Source organism: Rhinichthys klamathensis, unplaced genomic scaffold, assembly GCF_029890125.1.
Source record: "Rhinichthys klamathensis goyatoka isolate OS25496 unplaced genomic scaffold, OSU_Roscu_1.1 h1tg000350l_1, whole genome shotgun sequence".
Classification (NCBI taxonomy): domain Eukaryota; kingdom Metazoa; phylum Chordata; class Actinopteri; order Cypriniformes; family Leuciscidae; genus Rhinichthys; species Rhinichthys klamathensis.
The window spans coordinates 1,650,001-1,667,636 of record NW_026606862.1 but is presented as its reverse complement, the minus strand read 5'-3'; the positions used below and the strand labels follow the sequence as shown (position 1 = coordinate 1,667,636).

Here is a 17,636-nt window from a genome sequence, read left to right as displayed (position 1 = left end):
TGCCGTTATCGTTATAGTGTAACTTTATACACCTCGCCGCCAAGAGACGAGCAAACCGCTAACAACAGCACATCATGCTTGACTCGTTCTCATGGACATATTAGGTTCGTCACCTTGAAAGCCATGAATTTATGGTATGGTTTGGGAGCCCACGCATACACCTCTACTGAATTCTTCAGGGCCAGAACCAAGAACTTGATCCTCTCGTACTTCACTACAGACCAAACAAACAACAGACGTCAGTGCGATACTGAGCAGCGATGAAAGGGATAGCCAGATCAAGAATTCAATAAAATACCAGAGTCGATATAACAAACCAGGACGTTGTTTTAGGGAATGTTTTGGGTAGGAACACATACCGACTTTGTAGTGCACACAGCCCTCCAGGTCTCCTACGGTGGTCCAGCCCTGCTTCTTCTCCACCTCAGGGTCATTGTGGAGGATCTTGTTCCTCAGCCACGAAAGATAGTACACACGCAGTTTATTCTTCTTCCCTAGGATTGGAAGCTGGAATCAACCCGTGCGCTTTGTCTGTGCCCATGACTTATAATAATAATTCATTACTTTTATATAGCGCTATTCTAGGTACTCAAAGCGCTTTACATGTGGAAAGGGGGAATCTCCTCAACCAACACTTACTGAACTTAGTCACATTATTTGACAGATTTAACTCTGTTTATAATGCAGACTTATAATAAAACATTTGTTTAAGAAAAATTTTTTTATATATGCATTAGCATGATTTTCTCTGTATAAAAATGATGATTTTCCCATAAGACTAAAGACAGAATCAAAGAATACTGTCAGGAAATCATGATTTTGCACTGATCTTCAACCAGGGTTTAAATAAACTAAAGCTTTAGGTTTAGAGGATTTCATGAGCTGAGCTGAAACCTTTTCAAATAAAATGGAAAAAAGACCAAACATTTCCGAAGAATTAGCCGTATAACAAATTAGTTCTATGCACCTTTTACATTTATAAAGAACTGCAGCCAGTCTAAATAACTAAGCAACTTCAACGTAAAGTACAGGACTTCCTGTGTGTCATGGAATATTTCAACATGTCTGAACATGATAAAGTACAGCATGTGTCACTACAATTTTAAAACTAGGTTTGCACAGTTTTGTCATGTCTGAGACTTTACCACAAAGACAGACAGAAAAAGAGGAAAATAGGGGAACTACATTGTTTATGAGGGTATGCAAGAGAACCGAATCACAAGAGAGGATGTTATGTAACATTGAAAGCACGCGTGCCGTCACACGAACACACGGAAACATCCTCCTACATACAGATCAATACCCAGAGATCCTGCACGAGGCATCGGTACCTGATATTGTCACTAGTACATTAAGTCCCTCCAAAACATCCATTTGTTGAAAGCGTCTACGACTAATAAGCGGGTAGACTTTCCCTTGACCACTGCGATCCAGTAGCATGAGTCCGCTCTCTGTCCCGACTAACAGATTAACACCTGAGGGAGAGAGAAACAGAGGAAAATGCTTTAACTCACTCTCTTAAACACTTATCTAACATCTCTCCAGTGAACTCCAGTGTCGAGTCAGCATGAAACTGTTTAAAGCCAGTTCCTCTTCTGTAATGTGACCCTTTTCTGATACCAAATATTCATGGAAACGAGTTGCTTCAGAGGCAGAAGAGGTTATTTTGATAAACGGTCAAACGTTGGTTTTACATGCACTGATCAGTCATACACAAGAAGACCAGGAATGTAAATTAAGAAAGTAAAAGGGGTCAATTTTACAAAAGTAAACAAAAGCGCCAATCTCATTGGTCGGCCAGTTAACGCGGCGTGTCAAACAAAACAAAAACGAACATGAGGCGTTTTTTAAAAATGACGCTTTTACGTCTGACATTTTGCGCGTCGGTGTGCATACTCACATTGGCACCCTTTGTTTAGTCCCGAGGTGTTAAACGTCGGCGAAAAGCACACGCGATAATCTTCCCGGTGTGCACACGTCTTTAGGCTTCAATTAAATTACTTGTGACGTAATCGATGTACAACTAATCCAAATAATGTTTGGCATGTGTTAGAAATAAATGCATCAATGTGCACTGGCATATCGAGACAACAGACACTTTGATTGAGCTTGTTAGACTGGTGTTGGACTGGTGTTGGAGTGGTGTTGGACTGGTGTTGGAGTGGTGTTGGACTGGTGTTGGACTGGTGTTGGACTGGTGTTGGAGTGGTGTTGGACTGGTGTTGGACTGGTGTTGGAGTGGTGTTGGACTGGTGTTGGACTGGTGTTGGACTGGTGTTGGACTGGTGTTGGAGTGGTGTTGGACTGGTGTTGGACTGGTGTTGGAGTGGTGTTGGACTGGTGTTGGAGTGGTGTTGGACTGGTGTTGGACTATTGTTGGACTGGTGTTGGAGTGGTGTTGGAGTGGTGTTGGAGTGTTGTTGGACTGGTGTTGGACTGGTGTTGGACTGGTGTTGGAGTGGTGTTGGACTGGTGATGGAATGGTGTTGGAGTGGTGTTGGAGTGGTGTTGGACTGGTGTTGTTGGACTGGTGTTGGAGTGGTGTTGGACTGGTGTTGGACTGGTGTTGGACTGGTGTTGGAGTGGTGTTGGACTGGTGTTGGACTGGTGTTGGACTGGTGTTGGAGTGGTGTTGGACTGGTGATGGAATGGTGTTGGAGTGGTGTTGGACTGGTGTTGGACTGGTGTTGGACTGGTGTTGGAGTGGTGTTGGACTGGTGTTGGACTGGTGTTGGAGTGTTGTTGGACTGGTGTTAGAGTGTTGTTGGACTGGTGTTGGAGTGTTGTTGGACTGGTGTTGGACTGGTGTTGGACTGGTGTTGGAGTTGGTGTTGGAGTGGTGTTGGACTGGTGTTGGACTGGTGTTGGAGTGGTGTTGGACTGGTGTTGGACTGGTGTTGGACTGGTGTTGGACTGGTGTTGGACTGGTGTTGGACTGGTGTTGGACTGGTGTTGGACTGGTGTTGGACTGGTGTTGGACTGTTGTTGGACTGGTGTTGGACTGGTGTTGTTGGACTGGTGTTGGACTATTGTTGGACTGGTGTTGTTGGACTGGTGTTGGACTATTGTTGGACTGGTGTTGGACTGGTGTTGGAGTGTTGTTGGACTGGTGTTGGACTATTGTTGGACTGGTGTTGGACTGGTGTTGGACTGGTGTTGGACTGGTGTTGGACTGGTGTTGTTGGACTGGTGTTGGACTATTGTTGGACTGGTGTTGTTGGACTGGTGTTGGAGTGTTGTTGGACTGGTGTTGGACTGGTGTTGGAGTGTTGTTGGACTGGTGTTAGAGTGTTGTTGGACTGGTGTTGGAGTGGTGTTTCACTGGTGTTGTTGGACTGGTGTTGGAGTGTTGTTGGACTGGTGTTGGAGTGGTGTTGGACTGGTGTTGGACTATTGTTGGACTGGTGTTGGAGTGGTGTTGGAGTGGTGTTGGACTGGTGTTGTTGGACTGGTGTTGGAGTGTTGTTGGACTGGTGTTGGAGTGTTGTTGGACTGGTGTTGGAGTGTTGTTGGAGCGGTGTTGGAGTGGTGTTGGAGTATTGTTGGAGTGGTGTTGGAGTATTGTTGGACTGGTGTTGGACTGGTGTTGGACTATTGTTGGACTGGTGTTGGACTGGTGTTGGACTGGTGTTGGACTGGTTTTGGAATGGTGTTGAAGTGGTGTTGGAGTATTGTTGGACTGGTGTTGGACTGGTGTTGGACTATTGTTGGACTGGTGTTAGAGTGTTGTTGGACTGGTGTTGGAGTGTTGTTGGACTGGTGTTGGAGTGTTGTTGGACTGGTGTTGGACTGGTGTTGGACTATTGTTGGACTGGTGTTAGAGTGCTGTTGGACTGGTGTTGGAGTGTTGTTGGACTGGTGTTGGACTGGTGTTGGAGTGGTGTTGGACTGGTGTTGGAGTATTGTTGGAGTGGTGTTGGAGTATTGTTGGACTGGTGTTGGACTGGTGTTGGACTGGTGTTGGACTATTGTTGGACTGGTGTTGGAGTGGTGTTGGACTGGTGTTGGACTGGTTTTGGAATGGTGTTGAAGTGGTGTTGGAGTATTGTTGGACTGGTGTTGGACTGGTGTTGGACTATTGTTGGACTGGTGTTAGAGTGTTGTTGGACTGGTGTTGGAGTGTTGTTGGACTGGTGTTGGACTGGTGTTGGAGTGTTGTTGGACTGGTGTTAGAGTGTTGTTGGACTGGTGTTGGAGTGGTGTTGGACTGGTGTTGTTGGACTGGTGTTGGAGTGGTGTTGGACTGGTGTTGGACTATTGTTGGACTGGTGTTGGACTATTGTTGGACTGGTGTTGGACTGGTGTTGTTGGACTGGTGTTGGACTGGTGTTGGAGTGTTGTTGGACTGGTGTTAGAGTGTTGTTGGACTGGTGTTGGAGTGGTGTTGGACTGGTGTTGTTGGACTGGTGTTGGAGTGGTGTTGGACTGGTGTTGGACTATTGTTGGACTGGTGTTGGACTATTGTTGGACTGGTGTTGGACTGGTGTTGTTGGACTGGTGTTGGAGTGTTGTTGGACTGGTGTTGGAGTGTTGTTGGACTGGTGTTGGAGTGTTGTTGGAGCGGTGTTGGACTGGTGTTGAAATGGTGTTGGAGTGGTGTTGGAGTATTGTTGGACTGGTGTTGGACTGGTGTTGGACTGGTGTTTGACTATTGTTGGACTGGTGTTGGAGGGGTGTTGGACTGGTGTTGGACTGGTGTTGGAGTGGTTTTGGAATGGTGTTGGAGTGGTGTTGGAGTATTGTTGGACTGGTGTTGGACTGGTGTTGGACTATTGTTGGACTGGTGTTGGACTGGTGTTGGACTGGTGTTGGAGTGGTGTTGGACTGGTGTTGGACTGGTGTTGGACTGGTGTTGGAGTGGTTTTGGACTGGTGTTGGACTGGTGTTGGACTGGTGTTGGACTGGTGTTGGACTGGTTTTGGACTGGTGTTGGACTGGTGTTGGACTGGTGTTGGACTGGTGTTGGACTGGTGTTGGAGTGGTGTTGGAGTGTTGTTGGACTGGTGTTGGACTGGTGATGGAATGGTGTTGGACTGGTGTTGGACTGGTGTTGGACTGGTGTTGGACTGGTGGTGTTGGACTGGTGGTGTTGGACTGGTGTTGGACTGGTGTTGGAGTGGTGTTGGACTGGTGTTGGACTGGTGTTGGACTGGTGTTGGAGTGGTGTTGGAGTGGTGTTGGAGTGGTGTTGGACTGGTGTTGGACTGGTGTTGGAGTGGTGTTGGACTGGTGTTGTTGGACTGGTGTTGTTGGACTGGTGTTGTTGGACTGGTGTTGTTGGACTGGTGTTGGACTGGTGTTGGACTGGTGTTGGACTGGTGTTGGACTGGTGTTAGAGTGGTGTTGGACTGGTGTTGGACTGGTGTTGGACTGGTGTTGGAGTGGTGTTGGAGTGGTGTTGGAGTGGTGTTGGAGTGGTGTTGGACTGGTGTTGGACTGGTGTTGGACTGGTGTTGGACTGGTGTTGGACTGGTGTTGGAGTGGTGTTGTTGGACTGGTGTTGTTGGACTGGTGTTGGAGTGGTGTTGGAGTGGTGTTGGACTGGTGTTGGACTGGTGTTGGAGTGGTGTTGGAGTGGTGTTGGACTGGTGTTGGACTGGTGTTGGAGTGGTGTTGGACTGGTGTTGGAGTGGTGTTGGAGTGGTGTTGGAGTGGTGTTGGACTGGTGTTGGACTGGTGTTGGACTGGTGTTGGAGTGGTGTTGGAGTGGTGTTGGACTGGTGTTGGACTGGTGTTGGACTGGTGTTGGACTGGTGTTGGACTGGTGTTGGAGTGTTGTTGGACTGGTGTTGGACTGGTGTTGGAGTGGTGTTGGAGTGGTGTTGGAGTGGTGTTGGACTGGTGTTGGAGTGGTGTTGGACTGGTGTTGGACTGGTGTTGGAGTGGTGTTGGACTGGTGTTGGACTGGTGTTGGAGTGGTGTTGGACTGGTGTTGGAGTGGTGTTGGACTGGTGTTGGACTGGTGTTGGAGTGGTGTTGGACTGGTGTTGGACTGGTGTTGGAGTGGTGTTGGACTGGTGTTGGACTGGTGTTGGACTGGTGTTGGAGTGGTGTTGGAGTGGTGTTGGAGTATTGTTGGAGTGGTGTTGGACTGGTGTTGGACTGGTGTTGGAGTGGTGTTGGACTGGTGTTGGAGTGGTGTTGGAGTGGTGTTGGACTGGTGTTGGACTGGTGTTGGAGTGGTGTTGGACTGGTGTTGGAGTGGTGTTGGACTGGTGTTGGACTGGTGTTGGACTGGGTTAGAGCGGGACTCACCCCACAGAGCAGCGCACAAGATCTCAGAGTTGAACCTCTTCTTGTATTTGCGTATCTCTGGCGTGTCGTTCTGTGGCCGAGTGTTGACAGGATTGACGTTGACCACCGAACCCTTACGGGACGCGTCCTGACGCAGAGCCTCCTGCAGTCGAGCATCATTACTGTAACCTGAGGAACATCACAATGTTTGGGCAAATCAACTCACATTTATCTGGGTAGCACTTTCACACACACAGCTTTACAGAAAACCATGGTCTTAATGTTTATAATATATAAACATCGTATTTATCAGATTAGAGCTGGATGATAATATAGCTACATTTTGCAGCGATACAAGTGATCAAGCAGTTGAGATTCGCTCTATAGTATATATTGCTTTATGTGAGTGTACTGTATGTATATGGATAAATATATATTTCTCACAGGAAAAACAAAACACAGCAACATTTAAGAGAATATTTGTTGCATCAAGTTATTCTGACATTATTTTCATGACAATTAGGTAAGATTTACCCCCAAATTCTGATTACTGTAATGCACTTACATTTTTTCACTTATATTTCCCATTATTGACAATAAATTAAGTCAATAAATTAAATACAGTACAACAAATACTAGTCTTCTGTATAAATACTTTGAACAGAAAAAAAGGTCAACAGAATTGAGAATGAGATTTTTTTTTTTTTTTTTGCTTTCTGGAAATAAGAATTTAAGGGGAAAAGTGTTGAATCGTCCCCAAATCATTTCTTCCTTTGTCCAAAAAAAGAGGCTCAATTTCTTTAAGCATTCTTTTCTTTTAATATGTTTTTTATTCCAGCACTTTCCAAGATCTGTCAGAAAGGTCAAACGATTGACACTGATTATTAAAATGTCATAATAATTCTCTGCATCTGAGGCATAATGTTGATCTTTTGTAACTCATCCCTAGTGTTCTCCCAGAGCAGTAGAAGCGCCCCGTCGGCTCTCACACACTCACCAGCGTTATTGAGCGCGCTGCCGGTGGACGGAGACACCTGGAGGAGGCGCGGGTCGATGAAGGGAGTGAACGACGAGGAAGACTTGTGCTTCGGCACAGTGGGAGTCTGTGAGACGACCGGCAGCAAACAATCAGAAAACACCGGAAATTACAGTACACTTCAGGAAATGTAGGAAAGTTAAAAAACACTCAACTAGAACTAAACGCACAAATGATAAAATATGAATGACTTGATGGTGGTTGGTGGAAAAAATGATGGAAACAATGATCACTGCAATTCTTAGAATAAGAAAGAAGGAACAACAAAGGAGGAAATGTATGCATGCAAGCTGAAGGAGAAACACCTCTGGCAAAAGCATTTCTCTTTTCTTGGTTCCTGGGGTTCAGTTACGTGACGTCTGATTTCCTGCTGCAATCGTTCTGATGGATAACAGCGAAGAAGAGTTTCTTCTCATCGCACAAGCGCACATAGCTCATATTTTGTCGTTTTAGCAGAAAAAATAGATTTGTTCAGCCTGTGCAGATCAGTTCAGTTTGCAAGAAATGGTGTTTTAAGGGCTTGACGACACGTAAACCGCTGTCTTCCAAAGATCGGGAAATACTGGTGCAAAACCTTTGCCAAAAATCTGAATCCAATTGGCCAGTTTTTAAAATCAATAATATAAAGAAAACTCACAATTAAATGTCAAATAGTGCTGAACTTTATTAGAAAATTATCAACAATGATTTAACCATGACGATGTTTTGTAATTAAATACATTAATAAAATTAGCAATGCTTCATCACCACTGACACACAAAAGTACTGCTTTTATTCATTTTATTTTATTGTCATATGAAATATACACTCACCGGCCACTTTATTAGGTACACCTGTCCAACTGCTCGTTAACACTTAATTTCTAAGCAGCCAATCACATGGCGGCAACTCAGTGCATTTAGGCATGTAGACATGGTCAAGACAATCTCCTGCAGTTCAAACCAAGCATCAGTATGGGGAAGAAAGTTGATTTGAGTGACTTTGAACGTGGCATGATTGTTGGTGCCAGAAGGGCTGGTCTGAGTATTTCAGAAACTGCTAATCTACTGGGATTTTCACACACAACCATCTCTAGGGTTTACAGAGAATGGTCCGAAAAAGAAAAAACATCCAGTGAGCGGCAGTTCTGTGGGCGGAAATGCCTTGTTGATGCCAGAGGTCAGAGGAGAATGGCCAGACTGGTTCGAGCTGATAGAAGGGCAACAGTGACTGAAATAACCACTCGTTACAACCGAGGTATGCAGCAAAGCATTTGTGAAGCCACAACACGCACAACCTTGAGGCGGATGGGCTACAACAGCAGAAGACTCCACCGGGTACCACTCATCTCCACTACAAATAGGAAAAAGAGGCTACAATTTGCAAGAGCTCACCAAAATTGAACAGTTGAAGACTGGAAAAATGTTGCCTGGTCTGATGAGTCTCGATTTCTGTTGAGACATTCAGATGTTAGAGTCAGAATTTGGCGTAAACAGAATGAGAACATGGAACCATCATGCCTTGTTACCACTGTGCAGGCTGGTGGTGGTGGTGTAATGGTGTGGGGGATGTTTTCCTGGCACACTTTAGGCCCCTTAGTGCCAATTGGGCATCGTTTAAATGCCACGGCCTACCTGAGCATTGTTTCTGACCATGTCCATCCCTTTATGGCCACCATGTACCCATCCTCTGATGGCTACTTCCACCATGTCACAAAGCTCTAATCATTTCAAATTGGTTTCTTGAACATGACAATGAGTTCACTGTACTAAAATGGCCTCCACAGTCACCAGATCTCAACCCAATAGAGCATCTTTGGGATGTGGTGGAACGGGAGATTCGCATCATGGATGTGCAGCCGACAAATCTGCAGCAACTGTGTGATGCCATCATGTCAATATGGACCAAACTCCCTGAGGAATGCTTCCAGCACCTTGTTGAATCTATGCCACGAAGAATTGAGGCAGTTCTGAAGGCAAAAGGGGGTCCAACCCGTTACTAGCATGGGGTACCTAATAAAGTGGCCGGTGAGTTTATATACATATATACACACACACACATATATGTATATATATATAATCAAAATATAAATGAAAGTCAAAAGCACATTTTTAGTAATACCTGGAAACAAATCCTGTTCAAATAGGTTATATGGGCCATTCTATAGAATTGGTTCAAAGTTAGAGTTGGAAACATCTTGAAAAGAAAATTGTCTTTTTCCATAAATCTCTTATAAAGTATTATTTTTTTAAAGTAGGCCAATACATTTTATCATACATATTTCAAAGTTAACCCTCTGGGGACCAGAAACGCGCCCGCACGTTTTGCTCGTTTTTTTTTTAGCAATGCAAAATAAACTCAAACTGCTCTGTTAATTTTGATCTTTCATGTTCGTGTTATACATCAATCGATCCTGTTCAGTTTCTATTTTTTTTCTGTATACTCACAGTAAAAATAAAGTGTTTTGCTTTTTGCCAAATAATGAAAAATGAACATGATGCGAGTTCTTCACTCTCTCTGTCAGCGAAAACTCCAATTTGAAACGCATTCGGAAATGAACTGTAACTCCACGAAAATTCTGTCAAACAGGCAAACATACCCACGGGCATAAAGCTAGAGATCGCATCTTTTAAATGAAGTCATTTATATAAAAAGAAATATTCTCAGCTTCTGTAATCTGTATGAAAATAGAGCGATTCCAGTCAAGCTCATTACGAGCTCATTCACTTTAATTCGTTCACGCCTACTCCCGGAGCGGGCTATTCACAAGATAATGTGTTAAGCCATCAATGGAAAACAGGTAAACGCCCCCAAGCAAATGCATTAAAGGCTTCAAGTTTCATCATTCAGTTCACCTGCGCGTTGGGAAGATGGCACGATACACCGGTGTAGAAGCTCTTCAGCTCGTCCTGGATACTAGCGACGAAAAATCCACATTTTCATCAGAAGAAGAGCGCGACTCTGATGACGACCGTTTGATCGAGCCGTGGATAGAATTTCGTATGAGTAAGTATTTAGTCTTACTTCCATTAGTTGACAAGCTATTCAATACTGTTCGACACTGTGAATCATGGTATACTTGTTAACAAATTAGCTTCTTTTAATTTTTTCAATGATACCATTAAGTGGATTGATTCATATTTAAAGGGAAGAACAAATTATGTAAAGGTTCAAAACCATAAATCCACTGCTTATACAAATAATACTGGTGTTCCGCAAGAATCTATACTTGGGCCATTGCTGTTCAGTCTTTATGTTAATGATTTGCCTTTAGTTTGTCCCGATATAGAAATCCTATTATATGCTGATGATGCTGTTATTTATGTACATAGCAGCACAAAACAGGAAGCTGCTTTAAAACTAACCAGTGCAATGAACTATATCACAACATGGCTTGACAGATCATGTCTAACGTTAAATGTTGGTAAAACAGTTAGCATGTTCTTTTCAAAACGACCATGTAGCGTTCCAGACCCTGACATAATGATATCAGGTCAAAATTTGCAAGTTGTGACTGAATACAAGTATCTGGGTGTTTGGATTGATTCGAATCTCTGTTTTAGAACTCATGTAAAAAGTATGTGCAAACGAGTTAGATTTAACTTAAGTAATTTTAGATTTGTTAGGGAATCATTCAACTTTGAAACTGCTATGATATATATGAATGCCATGATTATCCCGCATTTTACATACTGTTTGACAAGCTGGGCACAAGCTAATAAGTCTACAATGAAGTCTCTGGAAAGTCTTTATAAACGTACTCTTAAAGTTTTAGTTCAGAAACCTAATAGATTTCACACCTGTCAAATTTTAAATACCCATAGACTGCTGAGTTGGGATAACTTGATCATTTACAGTAACCTTTGTCTAGTGTACAAGATATTGCATAGCACGGCTCCACCTCCACTGAAGAGATTTGTTATGCAGAGAGCAGGCACTCATGTCACCAGAGGTATCACAAGAGGGGACTGTATCATTCCCACTCGAAAAAGTGCTTTTAGTCAGTCAGCATTCTCTGTAACTGCAACTAAACAGTGGAATCTATTGCCAAGTCTGATAAGAGAAACAAAGACTTATCGCTCTTTTGCTGGTCAGCTTAAGAACTGGCTAATTGATAATCAGATATGTGCACATTAGACTACTGACTGCCTACTGAGAATTGTTGCTTGCTAGCAGATTGTCTTGTGTCAAATTTGGTTCTCTCTCATTTTTTAGCCTATGTTGTGTGTTGATGTTGCTTGTTATTTATTGTTGTGTGTTGTATCTGTCTTATAATTACTTTTCTATGCTGTTACTATTTGTGGACTGTAAAAAGTCATTTTTTGTTTTTATATCTCGATTTTAGGTTGCCTTCATAATAACTGGCCAGGGACAACAGATGAAAATTAGCCTGTTGAGCTAACTCTGGCTCATTTACAGTTATTTTACTGTTAATTAATGAGCACTGTCCCTGTAAAATAAACAAATAAATGAAATGAAATGAAATGAAATGAAATGAAATATAAACATGTACTACATATTATACTGGGTGGACTATTTTCCACTTGCCATCCAGAGTATTGACATTTGATATATTCAACACGATCTAATGAAAGTGCATATCTATACCATGAATTTAATATCTCGTGTTAAAGAGAAAAATGTTTTTTTGTTTTTGTTTTTAGTGCAAATGCTACGCACTGTAAACCCCAGTTAGGAAATTTGTATGTGTAAATGATATGTTTAGATCATTGTGTATGAAAGCTAGAATGTAGAAGTTATTTTAGAAAATAGGCCTACTAGATGTTTAGATTATATTTTGACTAGTTTAAATGCTGCCTCATTATTATCATTGACGATGCATGCTCGCAAATTAATGCTCCCAGTTAATGACTTGCGCAAATGTGTTTTGTTTGCGGTGTGCCTCTCCGGCAATGGCCCATTGACACGCATATTTATTGCACTCGCCTAAAATTATTTACATCAGTTATTCATTATAGACTAATGCTGCTATGGTTATATTTATGTAATAATATTCCTCAACTTAAAAAAAAAAAGGAATGTAGTTTCATCACTACCTCCGCCTGCAACTCGGAGTGCGCTTAGCAACACAGTCAGAAATCAGAAAGAAAGTACATATTTACCTACAATTTTACAGATGTTAGTTCAATTTTGTTTATACTTAGTGTTAATATAATATGAGCCTGTATGACTTCACAACTGCTTTGTTTATAGCCGACTGATTATTTATTTATTTTACTCACATTTGATTTGCTTAGAGCAAATTTAGAACATTTAGTTTCTCCATATAGAGGAATTACAATAAAACAGATCGAAAAACATTTGAATCTCCTCTCATTATTTGTTCAGGCTGCCTCACTTGATGGGCCATTAGCCATTGGGAGAGTGTCTGTCACACCCCTGGTCTGAAGCTCATTAATATTGATAGGCCATTACCACCCCCTCGCATAAACCTCTTCTGACCAAAAAACTGTCATACAAAGTATGAATTCATGTTTTGCTTTATGTGAACAATAAGGCAGGATGATTTTCACATCATTTTGAAGCCAGAACTCGAAGCGACAACATCCATTAGTCAAAAGTCTTGTGGACACACATTTAGTATGTGTTTTGTGGCCTTATTTCAGCAACTTTCATTTTTATTTTTTTCAATAACCATGCATAAACATTATTCTCTTAAAAATACAAATATGTACATACATGTTGCTCATATATTATGGTAGCCCCGTTTGTGCTATATAGAGTGAATTTACACCTTTTCCATTAACATGTTTATAAATAACTGAAAAAAAGCACAAATGTTAGTGCTTGTCAAAACATCCCAAGGGCCCCAAAAACACCCTGGCCCCCTAAGGGTTAAGGATTCATTATTTTGATATAGCCTAGCTTGCATTGGAACAAACACTATAACAGTTGATTAGTTTATTTTTGACAAAACATACTATATATTTAACATATGAGCAGAAACTGACTAACAAAAGCTTATTTGATGTCTATTTTAGAGTAAAAACTTTATAATCTATCCAAAACTAGTCAACGAAATGTTGTCATTACAGACACTATTCTATATCGCGATTAGAACAAATCTCAGTAGGCTATAGCAATATAGTTTGGATGTGTTCATGTAAAAATAACGTTTACTAATGTAGGAGCGAGAGTTAATGAACGCACAGATGCGATGGACAGCTGTAGTAAACAACATCGCGCGCGCGTCTGTGCCATTCATTCATTCACACACAGACACGCAATTCATATTTAAACAGTCTTTGTGGAGTTTACAGACACTATTCAATAACGCGATTAGAACAAAGCACTTAAGAATAAATGACTTACTTCATCAGCTGAATCAGTTGCTCCTCGAAATGAAACTACCAGCACTTCTGAGGTAACTTTTCCAGGATTATTACGATAGTATTATTCCTCACAGCGCAGCAAGACGAGGTAAAGTACAAGATTCTTCTTAAACTGGATGTTTTATCCAGCTGATGTGGGCGTTTTCATGGCTTGCCTCAACATTTGCTTTGAATAGCGCGCGCTCTCAATGGGCGTGGTCACATTAACACGTAATACGTGTTATATATAATAATTAGCTGAAAGGAAAAAGACTGACATCTCTCTCTTTTCATACAGATTACATAAACTGAGAATATTTGTTTTTTATATAAATTACTTCATTTAAAAGAAGAGAATTTCAGCTTCATAACGAAAAATCTTTCGTGCCTGTGTGACAAGTATTCACTGAGTTACAGTTTACAATTTTCGGACGCGTTTCAGAATGAACTTCACTGACAGAGAGAAGGCAAAATTTGCATCATGTTTATTTTTCTTTATTTGACAAAAAGCAGAACACTTTGTTTTTATTGTGAGTATCCACAAAAAAAATAGACACTTAACAGGATCTAATGATGTACAACACTTCAAAATCAACAGTGTAATTTGAGTCTCTTTTGCACTGATAAGGAAAAAAGTGAGCTTGTCGTGCCGGCGCGATAGCCGACCCCAGAGGGTTAAAAAATGTCCTGTCTCCTCCAAGCTTTATAATGAGAGTGAATGGCTGGAAAAAATGTGAAGGCCAAAAAAGTGCATCCATCCATGATAAAAATACTCCACATGGCTCCAGTGGGTTAATACAGGCCTTCTGAAGCGAAGCCATGCGTTTGTGTAAGGAAAATACCCATATTCAAAACTTTATAAACTATAATCACTAGCTTCAACCAGACGGCAATACGCATCGATTTACAGTGGAAGACTAACCCCTGACCTGACGCACAACGTAAATGACGACCGTGGAAGCTCAGAGGAAAGAGCGAAACAAAACACTGCTTGCGAATTAGCCATTTTGAAGAGAAATGTCAGAGAATTTCTATATAATAGAAGAGGAGCTTCAGTTTGTTGCACAGCACTTTTTGGTTAAACCGAGAGAGGCGTCTAAGCTTACGATACTCCTACATCCTGCGTCATACATGTGTCACGGGTTACTCTTGTGGCGCAAGTCGACTTGTGTAGTATGCGTATGGTCGTCTGGCAGAAGCTAGTTATTTTAGATTATAAAGGTATAAATATGGGTATTTGTCTTACAAAAACCCATGGCTTCACTTCAAAAGGCCTTTATTAACTCCCCAGAGCCATGTGGAGTATTTTTTATCATGGATGGATGCACTTTTTGGGCTTCAAATTTTCTTTAGCCATTCACTCCCATTATAAAGCTTGGAAGAGCTACGACATTTTTTTATATAACTCCGATTGTATTTGTCTGAAAGACTAATGTCATATACACCTAGGATGACGTGAAGGTGAGTAAATCATGGGCTAATTTTTGGGTGAACTATCCCTTTAAGACAAAAGTTTTCATCCTGAACTTTCATCTTGTAACTAACTAAAACATGCAGTTCTCCAATCTCCACATTTAGAATTTCTGATCTTAAAAGGTGTTGACGCTATGTAATGATAAATCATACTTCATACATGTTTTATGAACACGAGCGAGTCAAGAGTCACTGAATACGAGCGAGTCAAGAGTCACTGACGCCGGCTTCACTGGACACGAGCGAGTCAAGAGTCACTGACGCCGGCTTCACTGAACACGAGCGAGTCAAGAGTCACTGACGCCCGCTTCACTGAACACGAGCGAGTCAAGAGTCACTGACGCCCGCTTCACTGGACACGAGCGAGTCAAGAGTCACTGACGCCGGCTTCACTGGACACGAGCAAGTCAAGAGTCACTGACGCCGGCTTTACTGAACACGAGCGAGTCAAGAGTCACTGGACACGAGCGAGTCAAGAGTCACTGACGCCGGCTTCACTGGACACGAGCGAGTCAAGAGTCACTGACGCCGGCTTCACTGGACACGAGCGAGTCAAGAGTCACTGACGCCGGCTTCACTGGACACGAGCGAGTCAAGAGTCACTGACGCCGGCTTCACTGAACACGATCGAGTCAAGAGTCACTGACGCCAGCTTCACTGAACACGAGCGAGTCAAGAGTCACTGACGCCGGCTTCACTGAACACGATCGAGTCAAGAGTCACTGAACACGAGCGAGTCAAGAGTCACTGACGCCAGATTCACTGGACACGAGCGAGTCAAGAGTCACTGACGCCAAATTCACTGGACACGAGCGAGTCAAGAGTCACTGACGCCAGATTCACTGGACACGAGCGAGTCAAGAGTCACTGACGCCAGATTCACTGGACACGAGCAAGTCAAGAGTCACTGACGCCAGATTCACTGGACACGAGCGAGTCAAGAGTCACTGACGCCCGCTTCACTGAACACGAGCGAGTCAAGAGTCACTGAACACGAGCAAGTCAAGAGTCACTGACGCCAGATTCACTGGACACGAGCGAGTCTAGAGTCACTGACGCCAGATTCACTGGACACGAGCGAGTCAAGAGTCACTGACGCCGGCTTCACTGAACACGAGCGAGTCAAGAGTCACTGACGCCGGCTTCACTGAACACGATCGAGTCAAGAGTCACTGACGCCCGCTTCACTGGACACGAGCGAGTCAAGAGTCACTGACGCCGGCTTCACTGGACACGAGCGAGTCAAGAGTCACTGACGCCGGGTTCATTGGACACAAGCAAGTCAAGAGTCACTGATGCCGGCTTCACTGGACACGAGCGAGTCAAGAGTCACTGACGCCGGCTTCACTGAACACGATCGAGTCAAGAGTCACTGACGCCCGCTTCACTGAACACGAGCGAGTCAAGAGTCACTGACGCCGGCTTCACTGAACACGAGCGAGTCAAGAGTCACTGACGCCGGCTTCACTGGACACGAGCGAGTCTAGAGTCACTGACGCCGGCTTCACTGGACACGAGCGAGTCAAGAGTCACTGACGCCCGCTTCACTGGACACGAGCAAGTCAAGAGTCACTGACGCCGGCTTCACTGGACACGAGCGAGTCAAGAGTCACTGACGCCGGCTTCACTGAACACGAGCGAGTCAAGAGTCACTGAACACGAGCGAGTCAAGAGTCACTGACGCCGGCTTCACTGGACACGAGTAAGTCAAGAGTCACTGATGACCGCTTCACTGGACACGAGCAAGTCAAGAGTCACTGATGCCCGCTTCACTGAACAGGAGCGAGTCAAGAGTCACTGACGCCGGCTTCACTGGACACGAGCGAGTCAAGAGTCACTGACGCCGGCTTCACTGAACAGGAGCGAGTCAAGAGTCACTGACGCCCGCTTCACTGAACACGAGCGAGTCAAGAGTCACTGATGCCCGCTTCACTGAACACGAGCAAGTCAAGAGTCACTGATGCCCGCTTCACTGAACACGAGCGAGTCAAGAGTCACTGACGCCGGCTTCACTGGACACGAGCAAGTCAAGAGTCACTGACGCCGGCTTCACTGAACACGAGCGAGTCAAGAGTCACTGACGCCGGCTTCACTGGACACAAGCGAGTCAAGAGTCACTGACGCCGGCTTCACTGAACACGAGCGAGTCAAGAGTCACTGACGCCGGCTTCACTGGACACGAGCGAGTCAAGAGTCACTGAACACGAGCGAGTCAAGAGTCACTGACGCCGGCTTCACTGGACACGAGCGAGTCAAGAGTCACTGACGCCTGCTTCACTGAACACGAGCCAGTCAAGAGTCACTGAACACGAGCGAGTCAAGAGTCACTGACGCCGGCTTCACTGGACACGAGCGAGTCAAGAGTCACTGACGCCGGCTTCACTGGACACGAGCTAGTCAAGAGTCACTGACGCCGGCTTTACTGGACACGAGCGAGTCAAGAGTCACTGGACACGAGCGAGTCAAGAGTTACTGACGCCGGCTTTACTGGACACGAGCGAGTCAAGAGTCACTGACGCCGGCTTCACTGGACACGAGCTAGTCAAGAGTCACTGACGCCGGCTTTACTGGACACGAGCGAG

At 43.8% G+C, this 17,636-nt stretch overlaps 1 protein-coding gene across 2 annotated transcripts in view; it reads right to left on the bottom strand.

The window, feature by feature from the left end:
- The window catches only part of map4k4 (mitogen-activated protein kinase kinase kinase kinase 4), a 142,042-nt gene that overhangs the window by 17,110 nt on the left and 107,296 nt on the right, over nt 1-17,636 (bottom strand). For both annotated transcript variants that reach the window (XM_056232623.1, XM_056232624.1), the window contains exons 19-23: nt 7,232-7,337; nt 6,256-6,423; nt 1,332-1,475; nt 360-494; nt 114-214 (exon numbers count right to left, since the gene is read on the bottom strand). In XM_056232623.1, coding sequence (XP_056088598.1) covers nt 114-214; nt 360-494; nt 1,332-1,475; nt 6,256-6,423; nt 7,232-7,337 — 654 coding nt within the window. The remainder of the gene's footprint in view (nt 1-113; nt 215-359; nt 495-1,331; nt 1,476-6,255; nt 6,424-7,231; nt 7,338-17,636) is intronic.